Source organism: Mesoplodon densirostris, chromosome 10 (assembly GCF_025265405.1).
Source record: "Mesoplodon densirostris isolate mMesDen1 chromosome 10, mMesDen1 primary haplotype, whole genome shotgun sequence".
NCBI lineage: Eukaryota > Metazoa > Chordata > Mammalia > Artiodactyla > Ziphiidae > Mesoplodon > Mesoplodon densirostris.
This window is the reverse complement of record NC_082670.1, coordinates 5,313,997-5,338,445: the sequence shown is the minus strand read 5'-3', so window position 1 is coordinate 5,338,445 and position 24,449 is coordinate 5,313,997. Positions and strand designations below refer to the sequence as shown.

Genomic DNA, 24,449 nt, shown 5'->3' with positions numbered 1-24,449 from the left:
CCCTTTAGAGAAATGTTCTCACACATGGGTCTCGTCACTGACTTCTAGCCAAATAGTTGCTCCTCTGGGCAGGTGACATGGGAGGTGGGAGCTTTATGGGGTCTGGGAAAGGGCGACAAGAACAGCCCAATAAGGCAAACCTTTTCTGAGCAGTGATAGGATCCCCTAACTGAGAAACCCGTATCTTGCCCCAGCTACATGAGCAGCTGTATGATCTGTGAAGTTCTCAGAACTGTGACTTCTAGGAGGACATTTTTCATTGAAAACATACAGAGTATGAGTTTTCCTTGGATTATGCACAATTATTTGGCCTCTTCACATGGTCATGGTATGCACAGTTCAGACAAGCTGTACTGGTTTTCCATTTGGAGATTGTACAGGATACTGATGCCCTCCCCCCGCCCCAGCAAAGATGTCCACGTGCTAATTCCCAGCACCTGTAAATACTACCTTACAAAGCAAAAGGGACTTTGCAGATGCAATCATGTTAAGGATTTTGAGATGGGAGATTATCCTGGATTATCTGGGTGAGTCCAGTGCAACCATAAGGGTCCTCATAAGAGGGAGGAGATTGGAGGGAGAAGGTGATGTGAGGATGAAGCAGAGAGGAGTGATGAGGCTACAAGCCAAGGAATGCCAGCTGCCTCTAGAAACTAAAAACGTCAAGGAAATGGATTTTCCCCCGAAGCCGTCAGAAGGAACACAGTTCTGCTGACCCTGATTTCAGACTTCTGATGTCCAGAACTGTAAAAGAATACATTTGTGTTGCAAGTTACTGAGGTCGTGGTGATTGGTCACAGCAGCAGTAGGAAACTAATACACTGGTTTTGGACTCAGAGAGGGGCCAAGAGTGGTGGCTTGTTTGGATTTGGGGTCCCAGCAAAGGGCCCTTTGGGACCAGGACACCAGCATCATCTAGGATTTCAGCAAAAGAGAAGGTACCCGGGCCTATGGCTGGACTAGAGAGTGAAATTTCTAGCATAAATTCATACAGCTGAACTCAGGACAGATGGTTAAAAAAATTTAGAGCCATATAGAAACTACCAGGTCAGAGATGTTCAATATAACATTCCGCAAAGATGCCACTGCTCTATATCTGCAGCATTAAATATGGCAGCTGCTCTCCACATGTGGCCATTAAGAGCTTGAAATGTGGCTAGCATGGCTAAATTTTTAACTTCGTTTAAATGTCAATGATTTAAATAGCCACCTGTGACTAGTGGCTACCATATTGGACGGTGCAGTTTTAGGTCAGCACTGTCTAATAGAAATATAATGTGAGCCACATTTGTAATTTGTATTTGAAAAAAAGGAAACAAAAACAAGTGAAATTAATTTAATAATACATGTATATTCACCTGAATATTAAAAGTATTGTAATTCAGTATACAACCAATATAAAAGTATTGATGAGATATTTTAAATCCTTTTTTCATACTACTTTTTTGTACAAAGTCTTCAAAATCGGTGTATACTCTACACTCAGAGCACATCTCACTTTGGATGGGCCACATTTCTGATGCTCAATAGCCACATGAGACTAGTGGCTACTGTACTGGACACAGGTCTAATGATTAAGTCACGGAGGGCCCAGGAGGTGAAATGATTTTCTCCAACTTCATCCCTCCTACAAGGGATTTTTGTCTTTGCTGCCCAGGTTTCCTCTGTGAGACCTGTAATGTCTGGCAGTAAGAAGGGAAGGAGAATTTAAGTTTTTTTCCCTACAAGCTAGTTTTGGATTTCTGTGGCTAAGCATTTACTATAACTCTCAAAATACAAATTGTGCATCGGTGAGCTGATTAGATTCCCAGAAATGGAAATGAAGAAGATGGTGGTGGGAGGAGAGAGAAGAGAAGAAATTGAGTTGGTCTTCAGACGCCTGTGGCAGCCACAGGAAAGAGCCCTGTGACTGGAAATGATGAAATAGACATCACAGCGTGAGGCCCCCCTCAGATTGGGGGTCTCAGGGCTTTCAGGCTCTTTGTTACCAGCCACCCATGGGGTCCGAGTTTTGGAGTGATACAGGGGAGCTGGGAGTTGGCCTTCTCAACTAGTTTCTTAAATGATTATTACACGGAAGTGTAAGTCACTGAATCAGATTCATGAAATTAATTCCACAACAGGCCGAGAATTTGTAAAGGATCCCATATTGTCTTGGAGAACGAAAAATTCTTTGGTCCTAGGTCATCATTAGCCTCAATATTCTGGGCTCAACAAAAATAAAGAATTGATGGATTTCAAAGGACAAGTTTGACACATTCTTGGCTCATTTACAAAAAGGCATGAATTTGAAGATGGAGGGAAAGCTCCCAGGGCTACAGGATTCCTTCACAGGCAATATGTTTTCTTTCTTTTTTCTCACTTTCTTTCTTTCTTTTCTTTTCTTCCTTTCTTTCTTCCTTTCTTTTCTTTCTTTCTTTCTAGTAAAAAAAGTCCTTTTTTTTTTTTTTTTTTTTTTTTTTGGCTTGGTCATTGCTGGTCCCCTCTCTAGGGTGACCATGGTTTCTACTGTTTTGTTTTGTTTTTGGCAGTTCAAGGGTGGGCATTTTCTGCCAATGCAATAATAAACCACTGTTTTTGTTGATTCTCCATGAATTTGCAGCAGCAGCTGCTGCCTGGTTATCACAAGCAGGAAATCCACAGCTACTTGAAGTATGCAGACAAAGAATAAAACATGAAGAGAAGAAAGGCTGAAGGCTACATCGCTGGTGCTTCAAATTTCCAATTCCATGAGAAATGCAGACAGGACTCTCTCCCCAGAGGCAAGAGGGGGCTGCGTAGGCTCTGCTTTGTCAGCCACCGGAGAATACACAGCTTGGACCCAAGTCAGCCTCCTGCTACCTCTGAGGAAAAAGGTCCTGAGCTTCCAAGCCTCCAAGGCTCTGCTGCCTCTCCAGGCCTTGCGAACATGCAGACTTCCACCCTGAGAGTGATGACTTCAGGGGCTCAGAGCCCCTGCTTGAGAAATCCCTCATCAGCTTCAGGAAGCCGCTGCCATGTATCACTTACTGGGCGCGTCCTGTATGCCAGACTCTATTCTAAGGGCTTTGTATATATTGTCCAGTTTTATCCTTACAACAATCCTGTGAAGTCACTTGTACTTCCTTGTTTTCAGATGCAGAAACCAAGGCTCAGGGTAATTTTGCCTGAAGTCACGTAACCATAAGGGACAGTAATGGTTCGTCACTGTGTAAGTCTGGCTTCCAACCTTGTGCTGATTCGTAACCAGGCTAGTGGTTCCCAAGGTGTGGTCCCTAGACCAGCATCATCAACCTCATCTGGGGACTTGGCAAATTCTCAGGCTCCTCCCCGGAGGTGCTGAAGGGGACACTGGGGGTGGGTCCAGCAGGTTGTGGTTGAAGAAATCCTCCAAGTGATGCTGAGGCAGGTTCGAGTTTGAGAACCACTGGACCGGGCTAAGCTGCTCGCTCTCCAGTGGTGAGGCAGGCAGCAGAAACTTCTTAGAAAATAATATTGGTTTTGGCAGCATGCTGCCTGCAGCTCTAACATGACGACGAGGACGATGACGGCAGAGAACCTGTGTGATCCCCAGGTGGCAGAGAACCATCACTCCCTTCAGGGGTCTGTTGACTCATCCAGAGGAAACGGAACCAAGACACACGAGTTCCCACGTAGGCCACACTGTCCTCTGGGCTATGACCAGTGGTGGGTGAACGACAGGCCCAGAAGCTGGGATGGGGAGAGACTGAGGAAACATTCCAAGGACCAGCAGAGCAGAAAGCCTGAAGCAAAGCAACTTGGAGAAGCAAGAGGTCTACAACGGCCCAGAAATCAAAGATGAGCAAGCAGGCCGGCAATGCTACCCCAGAGAAGATGTATTCTTTTTTTTTTTTTTTTTTTTTGCGGTATGCGGGCCTCTCACTGTTGTGGCCTCCCCCGTTGCGGAGCACAGGCTCCGGACGCGCAGGCTCAGCGGCCATGGCCCACGGGCCCAGCCGCCCCGTGGCATATGGGATCCTCCCAGACCGGGGCACGAACCCGTATCCCCTGCATCGGCAGGCGGACTCTCAACCACTTGCGCCACCAGGGAGGCCCAGAAGATGTATTCTTAAGCTGTGGCCTCAGGTAAAGCCACTTATTCCCCTTCTTTTAGAGCAGAAATCAGTGACCAAGTTCCTGGGGCCTGCATTTATTAATAACGTGTGCCGTGAATGCAAAACCCTTGAAAATTGAGGCCCGAGGTAAGGCTGCGGTGTGCTTGATAGAGGCTTTTGGGCCGTTGGCATAGATAAACGGTGGAACTTCTTCAAGGTAGCACTTGCCTAGAAGGTGTTTTGTCCTGTTTTCTCCTATAGGTGCAAGGTATGAGGCATTTTGCAGAAAGTGTTTGTGGGAATTTTTCCAAATCTAGGCAATTTCCAAATTTCTTCCATTTCTTAGACCCGAGAAAAGGAGCACTTAGAAACAGAGTCAGCAAGGACAATGGAGCTCTGGCTGATGAAATGTGAATTGCTGATCTAGACAGAGCTGTTGGGACTGAACTCTGTATAGTTACGGTCAGATTGAGAAGCCTCTGCAACTGATGGTCTCAGGCGATGGCCGGGCTCACGTGCTCAGCGTGAACCAGAACAGACAAGAAATGCCCAGGTTTACAAGAGGGAGAGAGGACAGGTGGCTGGCATGAACGCCCACTAAGATTTCACCATCATCTATTCATAGATGTGAAATCAGGGAGATTTGCAGCAGCGTCCCTTAGCTGCTGTCAGGGATAGTATCTGCCTTGCGGGCAATGTCATGTCAGACCTGAAAAACTGTTCTCAGGGGATCTTCTCTGCTGTATATTGAAATTCATCTAATTATGATGTATTCCCCACTTTGGACAAACACTGAATGTAGGTAGGTTTGGATTTACATAAAAGATAAACTAGGGAGCAATTATTTCTTGACTCATCAGCTTGCAAAACGTGTCACTGTCATATTTATTTTAATTCCAAGCTTTCCCAATGCATTTAAAATTAAGTCCACAACTAATGTTTGCCTGTAGCCTATATATTGCATGAAGTGAAGTATGGCAGTATCTGTTGTGTGTATTTCATAATAGATTTTTGCTCCTTCTGGAAAGCGGTTGTTGCACATGTACAGGGACGGGTGCACCATGCATCAGCAGTTCTCACGGGACTGCTGTCTTCTCTGGGATTCTGATACATGTATGACATCAAGTCCTCTCATCGTGTTTCCTTCATGTCAATCACAGCTGTCAAGTGTCAAAGAAGATCCCTTACCCTGAAGGTCTCCTAGTTTATGATCTTATATATCCTGTGCATACGTGTGCACACATGCACACGTGCACACACGCAGGCACACACTATCTAACCACATGGAGATTCTACCGGCATTACTCTTATAACTTGAGACACAGACCTACTAGAGAATGCACTTGAGGACACAGGGAGGGGGAAGGGTAACCTGGGACAAAGCGAGAGAGAGGCATGGACATATGTACACTACCAAACGTAAAATAGATAGCTAGTGGGAAGCAGCCGCATAGCACAGGGAGATCAGCTCGGTGCTTTGTGACCACCTAGTGGGGTGGGATAGGGAGGATGGGAGGGAGACACAAGAGGGAGGAGATATGGGGATATATGTATATGTATAACTGATTCACTTTGTTATACAGCAGAAACTAACACACCGTTGTAAAGCAATTACACTCCAATAAAGATGTTAAAAAAAAAGTTTACTGCAGCTTCCCTCCTCAGGGTTAGTAATTAGGTGTGGTCTCTAGGAACATTCAATTTAATCCCAATTCAGTCGTAGACATGGATGGAGCCAGTTTGAAAGCATCAAGATCAAGCAAAGCAAATGGACCTATATGACCTGATGCCAGGAGGAGAGAAAGGAACAGGGGAGCATTGACAGAGTAGGAAGTAAAACAGGGGCCGATTTTGGTTCCTGCTCAGTGAACCCACAGCCAATAAAGGGGGAGCATAGGGAAAGTGTACAGGATGGATACCAGACGATCCAACACTTTGATTCAGATCCTGTGTAACTCCAAATACCATTGAGTGTTAAGTAGATTATGATTCTTTTTTTTTTTTTTTTTGTGGTACGCAGGCCTCTCACTGTTGTGGCCTCTCCCGTTGTGGAGCACAGGCTCCAGACGCGCAGGCTCAGCGGCCATGGCTCACGGGCCCAGCCGCTCCGCGGCATGTGGGATCTTCCCGGACCGGGGCACGAGCCCGTGTTCCCTGCATTGGCAGGTGGACTCTCAACCACTACGCCACCAGGGAAGCCCATGATTCTTTTTTGAAAACTCTTATTTACTATCCAGAGGGGAGAGAATTCATCCTCTCTAGCCTTTCCTACAAAGATCAACTAATATTTAAAAGCACAACCTTGTAAATTTATTATAATAACAAAAGAGATTTCCAAAAAGATGGAAAAAAGATCTGCAGTGCCACCATTTAGAGGTAATCATGATTAGCACCTAAGTGTATACTATTTCAGAGTTTTTTTGGTATATACACTTACATACATTTTAATAAAAACAAAATCCAATAGTGGGTACTCTTTTAAAGCAGCTTCTTTGTCACTTAACAATATTCTTATGAGTATCTTTTTATGTAACTTAATAATCTCCTACAACATCATTTAAAAGCACAGCAGATTGTACCTTTAGTTGAAAAATTGGCTGAATTCAGCCAATTCCCTATAATTGGACATATAGGCTGTTTCCCCCAAATTATCCATCACACCCTAAATGCGAATGTCAAAACAGCATCATTGGCTCTTCGAATCCCATGTGCTTTTGCCTTAGAGCTAGCTGTGGAAGATGCAGAAGAAAAGGAAACATTTTATTCACACAGTCTTACTAAGCCTGACCCATTCTGTAGTGTTATCTGGCTTGGGGAACAGCCTGCTGGGTGCAGAGGAATGCATCGTAATGCCGTGGAAACATCACACAACTCAACTGCGGCTGATACCGTACATACTGTGTAGCCTGTGGTGGACAACAAGCCTTGTCACCGCTCTGGTGAGAAGGACCTGCAACCCTGGAGGCACTCAGCTTTCTCCTTAATACGTCACCAGCCACCACTGGTGTTTGAGCTTGAATTGACTTCACTTCTCATCAGTGCCGTTTTTTCCCCTGTTCTAATCACTTCTTTTCAATAGAAGCATTACTGCAGTAGGCTTGTGGGTGGGTTAAAAAAGTTTAATAACCCAAGAAGCCTCTGAATGTAAGATTTTACTCTTTCCTGGCTTATGTAATTGACATAAGCATTTGTTTATGCCGCATTCGTGTATCGCTTTTCTGATCGTTTTATACTATCTGAAATGTCCTGGCAATTCCCCAAGTTCAGCTTCTCAGCCCACCTGTTCAGTTATTAGCCCCACAGCAAGAAAGCCAATAAATGGCTGCAGGGCTGCCCAGTGTTCAGATAAGATAAACACCAGCCTTTCAAGCTGCTGAACTGAATTGGACTACCTCAGTTTTGGGAATAATATCTCTTCTGTTTTATTAAACTTACTAAAACCATTCACGGAGGAAAAAGTAGTTCCGTTTTCTTAAACATGGAGGACCAAGATATTTACTAGGGTTTGACATGCTTTTTGTCTGTGGCCCTCATAAACATCATCAGATGGGCACTTCCGAAGTGGGCTGGTAAACTTGCATTTAATCCATCATATGCAAATTCAATTATTTATTGCATCTTTATTCAGTGCCAGGATCTCTTTGTCAGGTCTGCAGAGATAGAAACGAGCAAGAAAGATTCCCCCTTCCTTCAGGGAGATGACAGTTTGAAGTGTCTGCCTTCAAGGAAGACTTGCACACACACTATATAGTATAATTTCAGCTGAGATAAGTAAGAATGTGATTCTCCAAGAGGATCCAGAGGGAACATTTCACCAGGCTGGGGGCTGGAGGAAGGTTTCCCAGAGGAGGTGATCCTTGAGTTAGGTCTGGGCAGAAGACAAAGGGGGAACAGATATTCGAGGCTAAGGGGACCATCGGAACAATGTCATGTGGGTGAAAACACAGGGTGTGGTCGGACAGTGGCAAATGACTTATGATAAAGCTGGTGCTAAGGGTGCATCCTCGTGGGGCAGGATGTGTCTAGAAACAGGCTAGAGTCAAATGTGTGATGAACTCTGGTCACTAAAGAACTTAGACTTTGTTCTGTAGAGATGGGGACTCTTGGAGTCTTTTGGGAAGAGGGGAGACATGATCAGATCGGTATTTGAGAAAACCATGCTGGCGGCAGTAGGGAGGGAGGGAAACCAATTAGAAGCTATTTTCGTCATCCAGGAGGGAGATGGGGAGACTTTATCCAGGGAGTAGAAGGAAGGAGTGAAGGACACCCCAGTATGTGTCCTTTCTTACTAAGCTGGCGGTGCTTCCAAGCATACCACTATGCCAGTATTCTTGGAAGAATGCATACCATACATTTGGGTTCAAGAATACTTATTTGGGAGAAACACTGGAAAGATAAGCCAAAGACAGGAGATAGGACAATAGATGCCGGCTAGAGATATCAGCTTATGAAGACGTCAATCTTTCTCAGGGGGGTTATTATTTAGTTATCAGTTCAAGATGCTTTGAGGTCCTCCAAAACATTCTGTAAAATCAGGAACGCTTGCAGACCATCAGCATTTTATGCTATATTATATGTAGCTTCTAACTGGCTTTCAAAGAACCTAAGGCAATCAGGAAAGTAATTCTGTATTAAATTTCCCAGATTGCCCTGTTCCAACAGGTTGAATCCATTGGGAATGACCTCTACCCATCCAGTTTCCTTGGCATTTTATACCTCTTTAATGCAACTTGGAGGAGTTGTCTTGTGAATCTCCAATCCCTTCAGACAATCATGAATGTCTTTGAAGGAAGAAACTATTTTTGGTTCATCTTCAGGCTCCCCAGCGTGCTTGGCACGGAGTAGGGACTTAGTGTTGAAGGAAGGAAGGGAGAAGTGGGAAGGAGACTGACTGTAGGGAGCGGAGTTTGGTACAGGCATGGCCGAGGGCAGGTAGAAAAAGTTAAATAGGGGCCAACTCATGAAGAGTTCACCGTGCTGGGGAAACACATCAATACAGCCGATTAATCAGAAATATTTCCAGTCAGTTGAAAAAGGAAAACTGACTAATCATTCTTTGGTAGGTTAGTTAAGAATTTTAAAATGTCCTGATTTGAAACAAAGTCAGATCACTGGCCAGAAAGAGTTCTTAAATAATAATTTGAAAGAAACTCCTGGTCAGAAGGCACATTCATACATTTCATTGTCGGTTCTTTTGCTCGTTCATTCCTTAGAAGCCAAGATTAGGGCTCTGGAGCCACAGCCTGTCCAGGTTGAAGCCATGGGTCTCTCACCAGCTCTGTGACGGCACAAGGTCCTAAAACTCTGTGCCTTGTTTTCTGCATCTGTAGAGTATTAATAATACTAACTCTTGAGGGTGGGGTAGGAAGTAAATGACTCACTGAATGAAAAGCTCTTAGAACAGTGTGTGGTACCAGTGCTTAATATTGAGTTAGCTATTTCACTCTGTATATGTGTTGTCCTTAGCACTCCCTATGTATCAGCACATTCAATATCCTGGGAATAAGAAGATGGAGATGATAGCACCCCATCCACAGAAAGTCTCTTGGGGATGACAAATGGGAGTGAACGATTAGAGGCCAACATGGAAGGTGCTAGAACTGAGCTGAGTCCCACACTTCGGGGTGCAGAGAGGAGGGTCGGGAGGGAGGGCTGAGCTGAGCTTGTCATCTGCACATCACAGCCAAGCCCACCCTGCTTCTTCCAGCCTGCACGCCCTTAAATTCCCCCATTTTCCTGCACAAACCTCCCTTGTCTGCATCCCTTAGGATGGGAAGGGGACCCCAATTTTTCTCGATTGTTTGTTCAGAAAGCACAACTGGCTGATTTCTCTCTAGTTTGCGTGAATGTGGAAATAGAGAAGCAGGTGTTTGTGGGCTGTGGGATTAAGGGTCTGCTCCCCCTTGGCTGATGGTGATGGGAAGGAGGCCCTGGGAAGGGGGACGAGAGCAGCTTCCGGGGAAGGTCAGTCACAGGTCAGACCCAAGTTTTAGTTAAATACACAGAGGCATCTCAGGGCCTCAGTGAAGGTGATGGTGAGGACGAGGAGGACGTGGAGGGGACAGGCCAGAGTGGGGTACGAATAGCAGAGGGTTGGGGGTTGGTGAATTGGAGAAAGAGGAGATAATACAGTGGGTTTCATGCTTCTATTCAATATGTTTTGAGTCAAGATACCTAACGTCCCTATTGGCCATTGACTCAAAGGGAACGACCACAGTTCAACAGTGACGTTTGGAAAGCTTCGTTTTATCCCGCCAGCGTGTATCGAGGAGACCCTGCCACTAAAGGGATCGCTGATGAGAAGCCTGGAAACACCGAATCTCAGTGGATTTGGGGAAGCTACTGGTTCTTTCTGTCGCTAGTCATTTTTCACAAGGTGCCACCACTAACAGTAACAAGTTTCTCTTTGTACACACCCAATAGGCACATTTCATTTGATGTTCACACTCCCCCATAAGGCAGGCCCTGTGGGATGGGCCGTGTGGTCATTTTTATACAACACGTGATGATACGTGAGGTTAAGCTCGTCCACAGGTGAGGGGGGAAACCCAGACGCCGGCCTGGGTGTCCTGACCTCCGCCGCAAGCTCCTGTCCACGTCCCTCTGGGCTTCAGCCAGCCATCAGCCAGCCAGACACCTACCTCCTTTCCTTCTTCCGCAGAAAGAAAACTTGGGTAGATCCACTTCACAGATGGGGTAGGAGAAGTTCAGAATGGACAGGCCTTTACTGAAGAGAGCGATGTCCAGAAACAGCCCCTTGATATCCTCCCCTGAAGGGAAAGGGAAGACCAGCTTTCCTGTTAGTGTGGGTTTTGCTGTGCATCAAAGTGTTCAAAATTCGTAAAAGCATGAGCCAAAGGACCTTTCTTTTCCAGAAGTCTGCACTGTATGGGGAACAGTTTTCTTTTTTGGTAAAACAGCATTTGGGCAATGCTACTGGGACAGCCCTGGGGATGAAACGCGGCCCTTTCACTAACTTCATCTGCTTGGAGCAGGTAGTTGACCTGCTCCCCTGGCCTGATGCCATGGCCCCTGAATGTGGCGGCCGGGGGCCTGGCTTCCACAGCTTCTCAGCTACGTAGTCCCAGGTGCCTCCCCTGAGAGCAGTGGCCTGTGGTCCAGCCTGCCTACCCTCACCGCTGACGCCAGGCAGACATTGTCCCGTTGTCACACAGGAAGCTTCTGGCTGCTCTGCAGAGCTGGCTCCCGACTTTCTGCCTTTTTCTCCATCCCTCCCTTTTAGGTTTCACTCACTCCTCCTTCTATTCCTCTTTCCTGTCTGTCTCTTCCTAAAGCATCCATGGAGCTGCTGGTATAGAGCCCAGAGGCTGTGCAGGGTCTGGAAATATGAAGGTGCATGAGAGTCCTTGGCCTCCGGAATGTTCCCTCCATTTCTCTGGAGTGATCCCACATGCTCAGTTTATTAACTCCTTCTGCCCTGGTTTTGATGAATCTGTGTTAGAAAGGAGATATACTAGCAGCTATAGCAACGTAATGACCAACGGTAATGACACGACCACGTAAAAATAAACCATCAGAAAGCGTTCTGGCTCATTGATCATGGCGGAGGGAGAAGATATTCCATGCCTTTGCCTATGTCCAGGTTTAAGAACTTATAAGAGCTATTTGGGGAATGAAATAATGCAAAGATAAACCGTGCTGCTGGTACCAGACTTGTTTGTGGCTGAGATAACTAAGCAAAAAAGGTCTCTCTTAAGCAGACATCAATATTTAGGCTCAAAATATTTTCTTTATTTTGCTGCATATACTGATTCCAGGTGCTTGTAATGTCCAAATGAGCACCTAGGGTCTTTTTGGTACAAAAGCACAGCATTAAATGAGAGTTCTGCTCTATCTGGAAATTACCCAGAGAGAGGAATGAAAACGAAAATGGAACTAGAGTTAATTCCAGTGAGTGACGGGGAGCGGTGGTGTAGCAGCCACTGCAGTAAACATGAGCAATTGGGTGTCTGGGCCACGAAGAGGTTGTGTAATGTTTTATATTATGTCAATAATTTTTTACTTACTCAGAATGATTCCAAATCTGATGTTGAGATTTGGTGATAATTGTTTGTGACACTGGTCAACAGAAAAGCCAAAATCTTGTAATGCGTCTGCCAAGAAGAAAACAACGGATTAGGTGTGAGGACGCTGCATATGCTGCAAACTCATATTCAAAATGCACAGCAATTCTTTTTTTTTTTTAATTATTATTATTAATTTATTTTTAACATATTTATTGGAGTATAATTGCTTTACCATATTGTGTTAGCTTCCGCTGTATAACAAAGTGAATCAGCTATTCGTATACATACATCCCCATATCCCCTCCCTCTTGCGTCTCCCTCCCACCCTCCCTCCTTATCCCACCCCTCTAGGTGGTCACAAAGCACCCAGCCGATCTCCCTGTGCTATGCGGCTGCTTCCCACTAGCTATCTATTTTACGTTTGGTAGTGTATATATGTCCATGCCACTCTCTCACTTTGTCCCAGCCTATCCTTCCCCCTCCCACCATGTCCTCAATACCTGTTTTATTCCTTCCTTCCTCCCTTCCTTCCTTCCTGTATCCGAAATACTTTTTAAAGTGTACAAGCACGTATGACCTTGTACTTTGCCCTTTGACCTGTCCCACAATAATTAACCTAAACACAGAGTTCCTAAAGGCAAGAGCCAGTGTTGGTTTTGTTTGTATTGTTTTGCTTTCCATGTCCTTTTCCTTTATGTGTCCCACCGGGCCCCAGAGAGGACTGCTGATTTTAATTGAGAGTCTATGTTATGTGAGTCACTGAACTGTGCACTTTATGAGCCATCGACTTGATTCTTTAGACTCCCCAGTGCCTAGCACAGAGCCTTGCCGTCGGACACATAGTAAGCACTCCATAAATGCACACATGAGTGGACGGATGGGCCATGTATGAAGCTACCTCAGCTTCAAATCCAGCCTTCAGGGCTCTGCTGTGTGAAGCTGGGGGCGCTCTTCAATCACGTTTCTCCTTTGCCACCTGCCAGAGATGCGCCAGAGGTCAGACTGGGGCTGAACGGGAGAAGGCCTTGCTTCTTCTTACATGCTTGCTGATGCTTGAGCGTGTCACCCGGCGATGGCCTATCACCCTGGCAGTGGCGATTTGTTCCAGTGTCCAGCTCTCCCTCTCTCTCTCTTTTTTTTTTTTCACTTTATACTACACTTTATTTATTTTGCCCCCCTTTTTTTTTATTGGAGTTTTGCACCTTCTTGGAATCAGCTGAGGCTCAGCTCTACTGGCTCCAAGCTTCTGTGATGATGGTACCTCAGAGGCCATCACCCCTTCCCCAGCTGGCAGCATCTCAGCACCTCAGGCCCTTCTTTCAAGCTTCCAGGTTCCAACAACCCTAACCTGTGTCCTCTGCTCATAGCCCTCTGGGGGTAGCTGCTTCCTCACTGCTTCCTTCTGCTTTTCTGGTTCTCTTACAACTGCTTAACCAACACTCTGTATTAAATTTTCTCTGTTGAAATGACTGACAGGGTCTCTGAATTCCTGACCAGACCTAGACTGATAGAATGAATGACAATCTTGAGAGACAGGCATGATTGTCCTCATTTCACAGATGGGAAAATAAAAACTCAGAGAGGTGGTGCTGACTTACCTAGGTTCAAGAACTAGCAAGTGGCAGAGTCAAGATTCAAACCCAGACTTAAAAACAAATAAATAAAAAGTTGCCACCCAGTATTGCACAGAGGCACTCACCAAGTAGAGCCTTGAAGACGTATGTTAAGTTTCTGATTAGTAAGATTGCCTGGAATATTTTGCAGGCAGGCATATGGCATCTGGCAGTTCTGTTTCATAACTGGTTTCAATTTCAGCTTAGCTATGGGCTCACATTTGTCGATGGGAGTGTTCCAGACCATTTAATCATCCACATCACTGACCTGGAAGACACATAATTGTCTGTGATTTCTGCCATGGAAATGGTCACTAGGCTATTCAGCCTTATGAATCTAATCTAGGTGCACTTTTGTTTGATGAAACCCCCTATGATCTGGTCGCTAATTTTCTGGGGGGATAAGCCATTTTCTCTTATGCTTATTTTACTTCTTCATTGGCATCTTTGTGTCATCCCAGGGTTTCTTTCGTCTTGGAAAATGGGAGCAGGGGGTAAGGAGACAATTGTTTCTGCTACACATTTGGCCCTCGGTATGGGAAAAGAGGCCAACTAACAGACGTTTAGGAACGTGCATCCTCAAAATTGTGAACAAATTTAAGTTGCGATCTGCGGAAAGGTAAAAGAGGCTAACCATGGGTCACTTAGCTAATTAGCAGGTGCAAAAGTACACTGTGCTTATCAATATCTTAAATGTATAGATGGAGAGAATAAACTAAGGGCAGGAGAAGGAAATAAAACATCTCCCTGGCACTGGAAAAATATTATTGTTAGGAAAATAATCTTAATAAGAGACAAAGTTAAAAAGGAAGCAGCAGGTTGCTTCTCTCTGTGGATGTGAGTATAAAAACAGAAAGATAGATTGCTTAAAAAGTGCTTAGGGCTTTGGTGCTCTTTTCTAGCAGTTATTCCAATTTTACATTTGAGAGCAAGTTTTATATTTAAGAGTGAATTTTATATTTGAGAGTGAGTATGCACTTTGCAGTTGTCTTGGGGAAAATGACATCCGTTCCTCCCATCCCCCCAATCCCACCCTCACACACGTATAGCCTTTCCTCTTTTGACTTGTATTTTCACTCTGGCACTTGGCATGCTCTATACCAGGCGTCCCCAACCCATGGGCTCTGGACCGATAGCGTCCACGGTCTGTTAGGAACCAGGGACGCACGGCACGAGGTGAGCAGCGGGCAAGCAAGCGAAGCTTCATCTGGTGCCCCCCATCGCCCCCATCGCCCCACCACTCCCCACTGTTCCCCGTCGCTCCCCGTCGCTCCCCGTCGTTCCCCATCGCCCCCACCGCTCCCCGTCGCTCCCCGCCGCTCCCCACCGCTCCCCGTCGCTCCCCACCGCGCCCCGTCGCTCCCCACCGTTCCCCACCACTCCCCACCATTCCCCATCGCTCCCCACCGCTCCCCACCTCTCCCCATCGCTCCCCGTCGCTCCCCAACGCTCCCCGTCGCTCCCCGTCGCTCCCCACCGCTCCCCGCCGCTCCCCGTCTCTCCCCGTCGCTCCCCACCACTCCCCGTCGCTCCCCACCGTTCCCCACCGCTCCCCACCATTCCCCATCGCTCCCCACCGCTCCCCATCTCTCCCCATCACTCCCATTACCACGTGAACCATCCCTACACCCCGAAACCCCCCACCCCCTGTCTGTGGAAAAACCGTCTTCCACGAAACCAGTCCCTGGTGCCAAAAACACTGGGGACCGCTGCTTTACACTACATTATATTTTCCTGTAAACCTCTACTAGATGCTTCAAGGCAGGCTCCCCTGCTTCAGGGCCCAGCATAGTATCTTAAGATTATACTAGGTTCCAAGTAGCGGTTTGTTGAATGAATAATAGAGGTTATCTGTAATCAACTTGTGCAGAACTTTAAAGCCAGATTTCTCAACCTTGTCACTATTGACATTTTGGGTCGGAAATCATTTTTGGGGGGTGGCTGTCCTGTGCGGCAACACCTCTACCCACTAGAAACCAGTAACATCCCAGCCCCAATTCCAGCCCAAAGAGGTTACAGACATTGCCAAATATCCCCTGGGGGACAAACTCGCCTAGTGGAGAACCATTGCTTTAAAGAATTGCTTTCTCAGGCTTCCCTGGTGGCGCAGTGGTTGAGAGTCCGCCTGCCGATGCAGGGGACGCGGGTTCGTTCCCTGGTCCGGGAAGATCCCATATGCCGCGGAGCGGCTGGGCCCGTGAGCCATGGCCGCTGAGCTTGCGCGTCCAGAGCCTGTGCTCCGCAATGGGAGAGGCCACAACAGTGAGAGGCCCGCGTACCGGAAAAAAAAACACAGAAAACAAAAAAGAATTGCTTTCTCAATTGCCAGACAAATGCCTCAGAATCACCTACCAAAATTAAAGACAGTGGATTGCATTTTTAAAGGAGTTCTCCTTTTACAGTGTAAGAATTGATTGGGAGCAAGGGTGGGGCATTTTACCTTGGACGCTTGCCTCAGGTAATTTTGACCACATATAAATTGGATTATCTGAATGTGGCTCTTCTGAAAGAATAAAATGGGAAAGTTGGTGAGAGCTGGTGTTCCTGGGCTTCGAGGGCAGAGATAAATGTTTCTTCCAGACCCTTCACTGTAGAGCAGTGAATGGACTGAGGAAAGAGGCAAAGCTTCATAGGAAAATATATGACCTGTTCATGGAAAATATTTTTTCCTTTGCCTCTAGGCTATACCCCCTTTCTGTCTGTTCTGTCCTCATGTATGACCTCTGCCTAAGAGAGGCCAGCAGTTACAGCGGGTGAGGCCGACGCGCCGCAACCTGTCCTGCTGTCCACACACACCAGGGACAGGTATGCCTGGAAGGCAGGCTCCTCCAAACGGCTGACAGGAAATCCCTCGGTGGGTGGGGAAGCAGCCAGCAGCATCTGCATTCCTGCTAAGGGCAGTCAAATGCGCCCTGGAACTGTTCCATGCTCCTTCATGGAGTAGAATAGACTTAGATAAACGGGTAAGATTTAGCATGTGCAGGTTCTTTACACATCTCAGCTTCAGAGCCATTCTTGGGCCTTGAGTTCTGTTGGTTGCCTGTGCTCTCCCTGGTAGGGGCTGGCCCTGGGCGGTTGTCCAGGGGAGGATGAGCTGGCCTGGGGTGTTTCTGGCCAGTGTTGGGCTCTCAACTGGAATCAGGGGGAAGACGACAAAACTCAGCCTCTGGAAGTGCAATTCCTCCCGGAGGATGGCGGGGCCGAGGGCCTGATGGGGCCAGGAGCTGGTGTGTCTCAGGCGAGCCACGCATCCCTAAGTCCTCTAGCCCATGATGGTTGCTCTGTGCCCTGTGTCCATCGTCTGTGTTGCTGGTTTCATGGCTTGAAGGACAGAGGAGGGGGGTCGTCTCTCATGCCGCCAGTCCCATTTTCCAATTTCATATCTCTGCTTGAGGCTTTTTAACAAATTGTGTATTTTGAAATTATTATATTCTCACAGGAAGTTGCAAAAAGATAGAAGTTTCAGGTATCCTTCACCCAGCTTCCCCGCCACGGTGACATCTTACGCATTGTACAGTATCAAAACAAAGAGATCCAGTTGGTACAACCCACAGGGCTCTTTTAGATTTTACTAGTTTTACTCACACTTGTTCACGTGTGTGCACATGTGCTTGGAGTTCTATTGCTTAGGTTTTAAATATTGTTGCAAAGTGGGTGAAGCATTGGCTTCCCTGTGCCCGTGGGGAGGAGGGTGGAATTCCGACAGCAGTGTCACCCTGAAAAAGATCTGACACCCCTCCAGCCTCCCCTCCACTAGCCTTCCCCACGTTCACGTCCAAGTCCATCCAAGGTTGTCCACGACCTTCCTGCTGCGTGAAGGTAGTCTCTCTCTCTTTCTCCTTCTTTCTCTCTTTCTCCCTCCCACTCCTTCCCTCTTTCTCTGTGCTCCCCTCCAGCACTCAGGGGACTACATCCTGAGATCCAGAGCACTGACTTTCTTCTAACATCCCTTAACCCACACGACTTTAGGAGCTGATATTGCTTCCTCCGTGTGCTGTTGGCAGAAAACAGGCTGCTCCAGGGGAGTTCGATATTCCATGGCATGTTTTATCATCATTATAACCAGGGTATTTGCCTTGGCACTTAGGATGGAGTTTCTGAGTGTGGTTGAAAATCTAGTCCCGGGCCAAATATTAGCAGATGTACCTCTACTATCTTTCAGAATTCTTTTGCAAATAAAACAAAATAAACAGATCTTGCTTTTGACTTCTTCTTTTAGGTTGGGTGATTACCAGCTCTGCAAGCTTGTACTGTTTACAGTACAGGCCTAGTTGTGCATGGATCTGAAAGTTTGCTTTCTTACATGGCAGTATCTTCACGGGAGAGTTTTAATTTTCTTGTGTGATTCCTAGGATAACATTCAAGGGTCATTATGGATCCCTAAAAAAAATGGATGGGGGGGAAGTCTTCGGTGAGAAGCCATTGCTGGAAATCCATTACCATGGCAACAGAAAATTAATATCCTCTTTTCTGTCCTTGATGCGCTGTGGTGTGTTTCTTTCCCCGTTCCCTCATCCTCCTTCCCTGCCACTGAAGAGAAAGAAATGACTTACAAGGTGGTAGATTTATTCTAGCTAGTTGTTCTGTTATTTCCTGATCTCTCCTTTTTTCTCCACCTGTCAAATCTTATTACTATAGAATAGCAAAGCTCCCCGATGGGCTATTATATTTCAAATAGTAGTAGTTCTGCCCCCATTCCAGTCTCCTTGGTCAACATTTCATTGGGAATTGACTCACCTGGCCAAAGTTGGGTATGCAATCTGGCTTTTTGTTTCTTCAGCTTGAACATGTAGAGTGGGTGTTTGAAAATGCTTGAACATGGTTCCTGATACCAAACATGACCAAAATGCATGAACACCATCACAGTGGAACAGCTCCTGTATATAGCTGTACAGAGGGCAAGAATTCCTACACCCTGCAGGCTGCTTGGTAAGCCTGGTGAATGCATTTTTGAGTGTGAAGGTAGGTTTGTGCTACTAATTTGTGCTACAAATCTGCTAATTTGGCAGCACAAAATTCAAAATTCTGGATCCCTCACCCTGTCTGCTTCTAACTGCAAAAGAAATCAGATTCATTGGAACTCAGTATTAATGGAGAAGGGGTGTGAACCTGAGTCTTCTTTTGGCCTCTGAATTACACTCCCCAGGCATAACCTGCATTTGGCTCCCACGAGCTTAGGAGGAGATGGTTTTTGTATTATAGTATACACATTAGAGACCAAAAAGAGAGAAATGGGAATGAGGATGAGCTTTCATCCAAAACACCTCGCCAAATGTCTCAAGGAAAATAACGACCCATTTGAAGCTATTGAGATTGATCTTTTGCATCTCAAGTACAGATTGACAATAAACACTAAATGCACAGTTTTATGGTGTGTTACCAAGGGGGCATCATGGTGCCACAAAAAATCTTAGCATGAGGGTACGAGCAAACTTGAACCTGTTTTACAGGTGACAGTGCATCTTAGTGGCTGGAGAATGGGAACTGCAACTTAGCCTCTCATTCATTTTACTGAGTACCTGACACATGGCAGGAAGAGCACTAGGCCTTGGGGATACAAAGACAAACCAGAACAGGCTTCTGCTCTCATCTGGAGTATAACACTTCCATCACCTAATTACGATACTACATGGCCAAAACACAAACTCAACAAAAGATACACGTATACGCTAAGTCTCTCATTTTATAGTCAGCATAGAGTCAAACCGTCTTCTGTGTGCAAGGCGTATCTCCCAAGCTCTCACTCCACACTGCCTGGCCTGGCCCCTTTGCAGCTTAAACGCAATCTTAGTAACGGTGTTGTTATTCACTCCTTCAACTACTACCAACACAGTCAAGATCCAGACACAAAGAACCTTCCTCATGCTGCCCTTTGACAGGCACTCTCTACCCCACCCCCCCTTCCCTACCCCAGAAACCACGAATCACTGCTCCAGCAGTATAATTTTGTCACCTTGAGAATGTTATACAAATGGAACCATACAGTATGTACGCTTGCTTCTTAACTTGTCATATATATATATATATATATATATTTTTTTTTTTTTAATTGAAGTATAGTGGACTTACAATATTATATTAGTTTCAGGTATACAGCATAGTGATTCAATATTTTTATACATTACAAAATGATCACCTCATATGCAACCTTTTGAGATTGGAATATTTTTCATTCTCCATGGTGTCCTGGAGACCCATCCAGGTGGTTGTGCGTCTTATTCGTTTTTGTGGCTGAGTTGTTTTCCGTAGTGTGGATGCTTCACAGCTTGTTTAACCACTCACCTGTTGAAGGACATCTGGCCAGTTTGGGACTATTAGAAATAAAGCATTCATGAGCTTTCACATACAAGTTTTTGTGTGAACATAGTCTTCATTTCTCTGGGATAAATACCCAGGACTGAGGTTGCTGGGTTATGTGGTAAGCGTATGTTTGGTTTTATAAGAAACAGCCAGTTTTCCAGAGTGGCCGTGTGTATTACATTCCCTCCAGCCTAGTAGGCATGCCCTCTTAAGAGAAACACTTGCCCAAGAAGCTTGTTCCCTGGGAGGAATCGGGAAAGGGGCTTGTAGTCAACAACTACAGGGGGTTGACAACGTCTTTGCTCACTCAGCCTTCAAGTTTCGGGCAAAACTCCCTCCATGATATGAGATGGATGTTCTCAGGAACGATCAAATCCTAGAAGCTGTGAGATGCACATGCAGCAGTGGCTAATTGTTGTTAATGTCCACCTGGGGGAGGGCGGCTTGGATGACCAGCCGTGATGGGGGTTTCCTTCCATAGCCCCCCTTACTTCCCAGCACTGTGTTCAGGACCGCTGAGGCAGTTCTTGTCACGTCGTCACATGGAGGCCTGCAGAACAAGTGCTAATTCTTATGACTTGTTTCCCCAGCACTTTCTGGCGTGAGAACAACTTACTATATACTTCTTCCCCCTTGAGTCCTGCTCTCCTCACACTGGGTAACAAAGTGTCCACTGCTGCTTCCATCCCCCCATCAGAGTCACAGGAGGAAACATCAATGTACACTTTTCCTAGGAGGCAAGCCTACTGACGGAGCTGATGGTTTGTCTTAGTTTGTCAGGCTGTCACAACAAAATACCACAGACTGGGTGGCTTAATTTCTCACAGTTCTGGAAGCTGGGGAATCCAAGATCAGGTTGCTGGCTGATTTGACTCCTAGTAGGAGCCCTCTTCCTGGTTTGCTGACTTCTCCATGTGTCCTCATATGGCAGAGACAGAGAGAGAGACCTCTCTGGTCTCTTCCTCTTAGAAGGTCACTAATTCCATCACAGAGCCCCACCCTCATGACCTCATCTAACCCTAATTACCTCCCAAACACCCCTCCTCCAAATACCATCACATTGAGGTTTAGAGCTTCAGCATATGACTTTTGGGGAGACAATACAGTCCATAACACGTGTAAAGACCCTCCTCTTCACTGTTAGCAGTCAGCAAAGTGTCCAGAGAGTGACACTGTTTCTGAATTGACCACCCTGACATGGAATGAGCATGAGTGCTCAACAGAAGGCACTGAAAGGGAGAGGAAATGTTCAAGGGGGATCACAGATGCATCCTTCATGAGAGAATAAGAGGCACAGTATCTCCAGAGCATGCAATCAACTCTTCCTAAAAGCACCCTGGAGATTTACTGAGAAGGTGGAGTCGGTACCCAATGACAGTTTCCACCAGGATGTCTTGTACTGAAATCCGGGAAGCAGGATTCCAAATTCCCAGAACCAGTTCACCACTTATTCTTGCATGTCTCACATTAGGAGATGGAACCAGAATGAATCTGCTGGATGTCCCAGCTTTGCAGTAGAGCTCTCCCTGATGGGAAGGAGAAGGATGTTTCTCATTGTGTGACATGGACCACCCAGGAACAGAATCCCGTGGCAGGAATGACATAGGTCTACAAGCACTCACTGGTCGATACTGGAGGAGAAAAGAACCAGCTGCCTTTGGTTTGGACCCTCTGCCAGCAAAATAAATTCCTAATTAAGAAAAGGACTCATTTCTCTGCTTCCTGAATCAACACAATCCTATTAGTTTCCTCCTGTTTAGAGGATTAAAAATACTTTTGCTAAAAATATAAAAAGAATTCTGTTGGAAGATTGCAAACTGACATGAAAAATAAGATGGAAACCTGACTTCAGATTAATAAATGAGTCATGCACTTACTGAATAACCACAGACTACCTGCCCCAATGACCTGCACACAAGTTCAATGCAGCATGTGAGCTGATCACAGCAAAGTTTCAAGCAGACCTGACTCAACACCTCACCCATCTCCTTCACGCCATCATTGGAACCATTTGGATATTGTTCAGCCTTTTTTTCTTTTTTTTTTGCCATCTGTTCATGTGTTTTCAGAACATAACATTTAAAAACTGTTATTGTATGGAAACATTACTAGACAAAACTGGTTAAACTAGAGAAATTCTTCTACATACCTTTGCCTAGGCTTAATTAAGCCTCAGAGAAATGGAAAGAAAAGTCCTGGGTTGGGAAGCATTTTCTGACATAAGGAGACATAAATAATAGATGCTCACAACCATTTGTAATTGTGAAAAATTGGAGGCAACCTAAATCTTTATTAAAAGGAGAATGTATAGGGGCTTCCCTGGTGGCGCAGTGGTTAAGAATCCACCTGCCAATGCAGGGGGCACAGGTTCAATCCCTGCTCCGGGAAGATCCCAAATGCCACAGAGCAAATAAGCCCATGCGCCACAACTACTGAGCCTGGCTCTAGAGCCCGCGAGCCACAACTGCTGAGCCTGCATGCTGCAACTACTGAAGCCCACGCACCTAGAGCCCATGCTCCACAACAAGAGAAGCCACTGCAATGAGAAGCCCGTGCACCACAACAAAGAATAGCCCCTGCTCGCCTCAGCTAGAGAAAGCCCATGCTCAGCAATGAAGACCCAACAGATCCAAAAATAAATAAATAAAATAAATAAATTAAAAAAAAATTTAAAAAAAGAGAATGTATATAATTTTAGTCTATGCGAATAATGATATATTCTACAGCTGTGAAAGTGAATTAACCAAAGCTACGTATGCTAGCTATCTTTTGGAATAATGTAATACACTGATTTCAAAATAAATTGTTAGTTCAACTCTCATTAATTCCAATAAATTTTAGATTAGGTTTTTCTATGTTGACAGTCATATTGTACGCATATAATAATATTTTGTATCCTCTTTTCAAATCCTTAAACATTTTATTTACTGTGCTGGTGAGGGCCTTCAGTGTCATGTTCAATAGAGTAGGTGATGGTGGGTACTCTTGTCTGGTTCTTGGTTTTAAAGGGAGTGTTTCCAGTGTTTCACCATTAAATGTGATGTTCACTGTAGATTTGTATTTTAGGTACATTTCTTTAAAGAGCAGAGAGCTGATTTTTAAAATTCAATCTGGTAGATCCTCAAAAAATTAAAAATAGAACTACCATATGATTTAGCAATTCCACTTCTGGGAATAGATCCAAAGGAAACACAAACATTAACTCGGAAAGATATCTGCACCCTCATGTTCACAGCAGTATTATTTACAATAGTCAAGACATGGAAACAACCTAAATGTCCATTGACGGATGAATGGATAAACATTTTATTATATTTATATATATGTAAGTTATTCAGCCATTAAAAACTGTGAGATAATAATGGTTGTTGTTTTAAACTGCTAAATTTTAGGGTAATTCATTATGCAACAATAGGAGACAAATACATTCCTGTTTCAAATTAGATATTATTATCATTCATTGTTTCTTTTAATGTATTAATTCTTTTCTCCCATTCCATCTTGCATTTCAGAACTTATTTCTGGGAACATTTTATTTCTTTCTGAATTATCCCTTAGAACAGTGGCCCCCAACCTTTTTGGCATCAGGGACCGGTTTCGTGGAAGACAATTTTTCCATGGATGGGGTGTGGGGGTGGGGGGAGTGGGGGTGGGCGGTGATGGTTCAGGCAGTAATGCTAGCGATGGGGAGCAGCAGATGAAGCTTCGCTTGCTCACCCGCCACTCACCTCCTGCTTTGTGGGCCGGTTCCTAAGAGGCTGTGGACCAGTAGTCATCCATGGCCTGGGGGGTTGGGGACCCCTGCCTTAGAAAGTTCCATTACTGTGAGTCTTTTGGTGGCAAACTCTAGATTTTGTTTGTCAAAAAAAGTCTTTAATTCCCTCTTATTTTTGAGTGGTAATTAGTTAAATATAGAAGTCGAGGTTGATTGCTGTTTTCTCTTTTCTCTGAGTATATTGCTGTTGCTATATTAAAATCTGCTATCAGTCTAAATATAATTTTTTGCTACATGATTTCTCTTGCTATATATTTATACCAGTTATTTTTTTCCTTTGTTAATTTGTGGTTTTACTCTGATGGGTCTAGTTGTGGAATTCTTTTTATGAATCCCACATGGGAATTGTTGTGTTTACTGAATTTGAAGAGTCATGTCTTTCACTAATTCCAGGAAATCCCAGTACTTTTCTTCAGAAATTGCCTTTTCCTTATTATCTCTGTTTTGTTTTATAGCTATAGCTCATATCTCTCGATTTCTCCATGATGCATTTTGAGTAATATCTCCAGACCTTTCATCCAGTTCATTAGTTCTCTCTAAGCTATTTTAAAATCTGTGTTTTAACCTAGCCATGATTTTTTTATTTCAACAATTAAATATTTTATTTTAAGGGCTTCTCTTTGACTCTTTTTCAAATCTTTCAAATGTGTTTTTTTATATTGTATTTTTCCTTGTTCAT

At 45.1% G+C, this 24,449-nt stretch overlaps 1 protein-coding gene across 1 annotated transcript in view; it reads right to left on the bottom strand.

Moving 5' to 3' along the window:
- The window catches only part of LY86 (lymphocyte antigen 86), a 51,029-nt gene that overhangs the window by 11,976 nt on the left and 14,604 nt on the right, over positions 1 to 24,449 (bottom strand). The window contains exons 2-3 of the mRNA XM_060111094.1: positions 12,083 to 12,169; positions 10,697 to 10,825 (exon numbers count right to left, since the gene is read on the bottom strand). Of these exons, the coding sequence (XP_059967077.1) occupies positions 10,697 to 10,825; positions 12,083 to 12,169 (216 nt within the window). The remainder of the gene's footprint in view (positions 1 to 10,696; positions 10,826 to 12,082; positions 12,170 to 24,449) is intronic.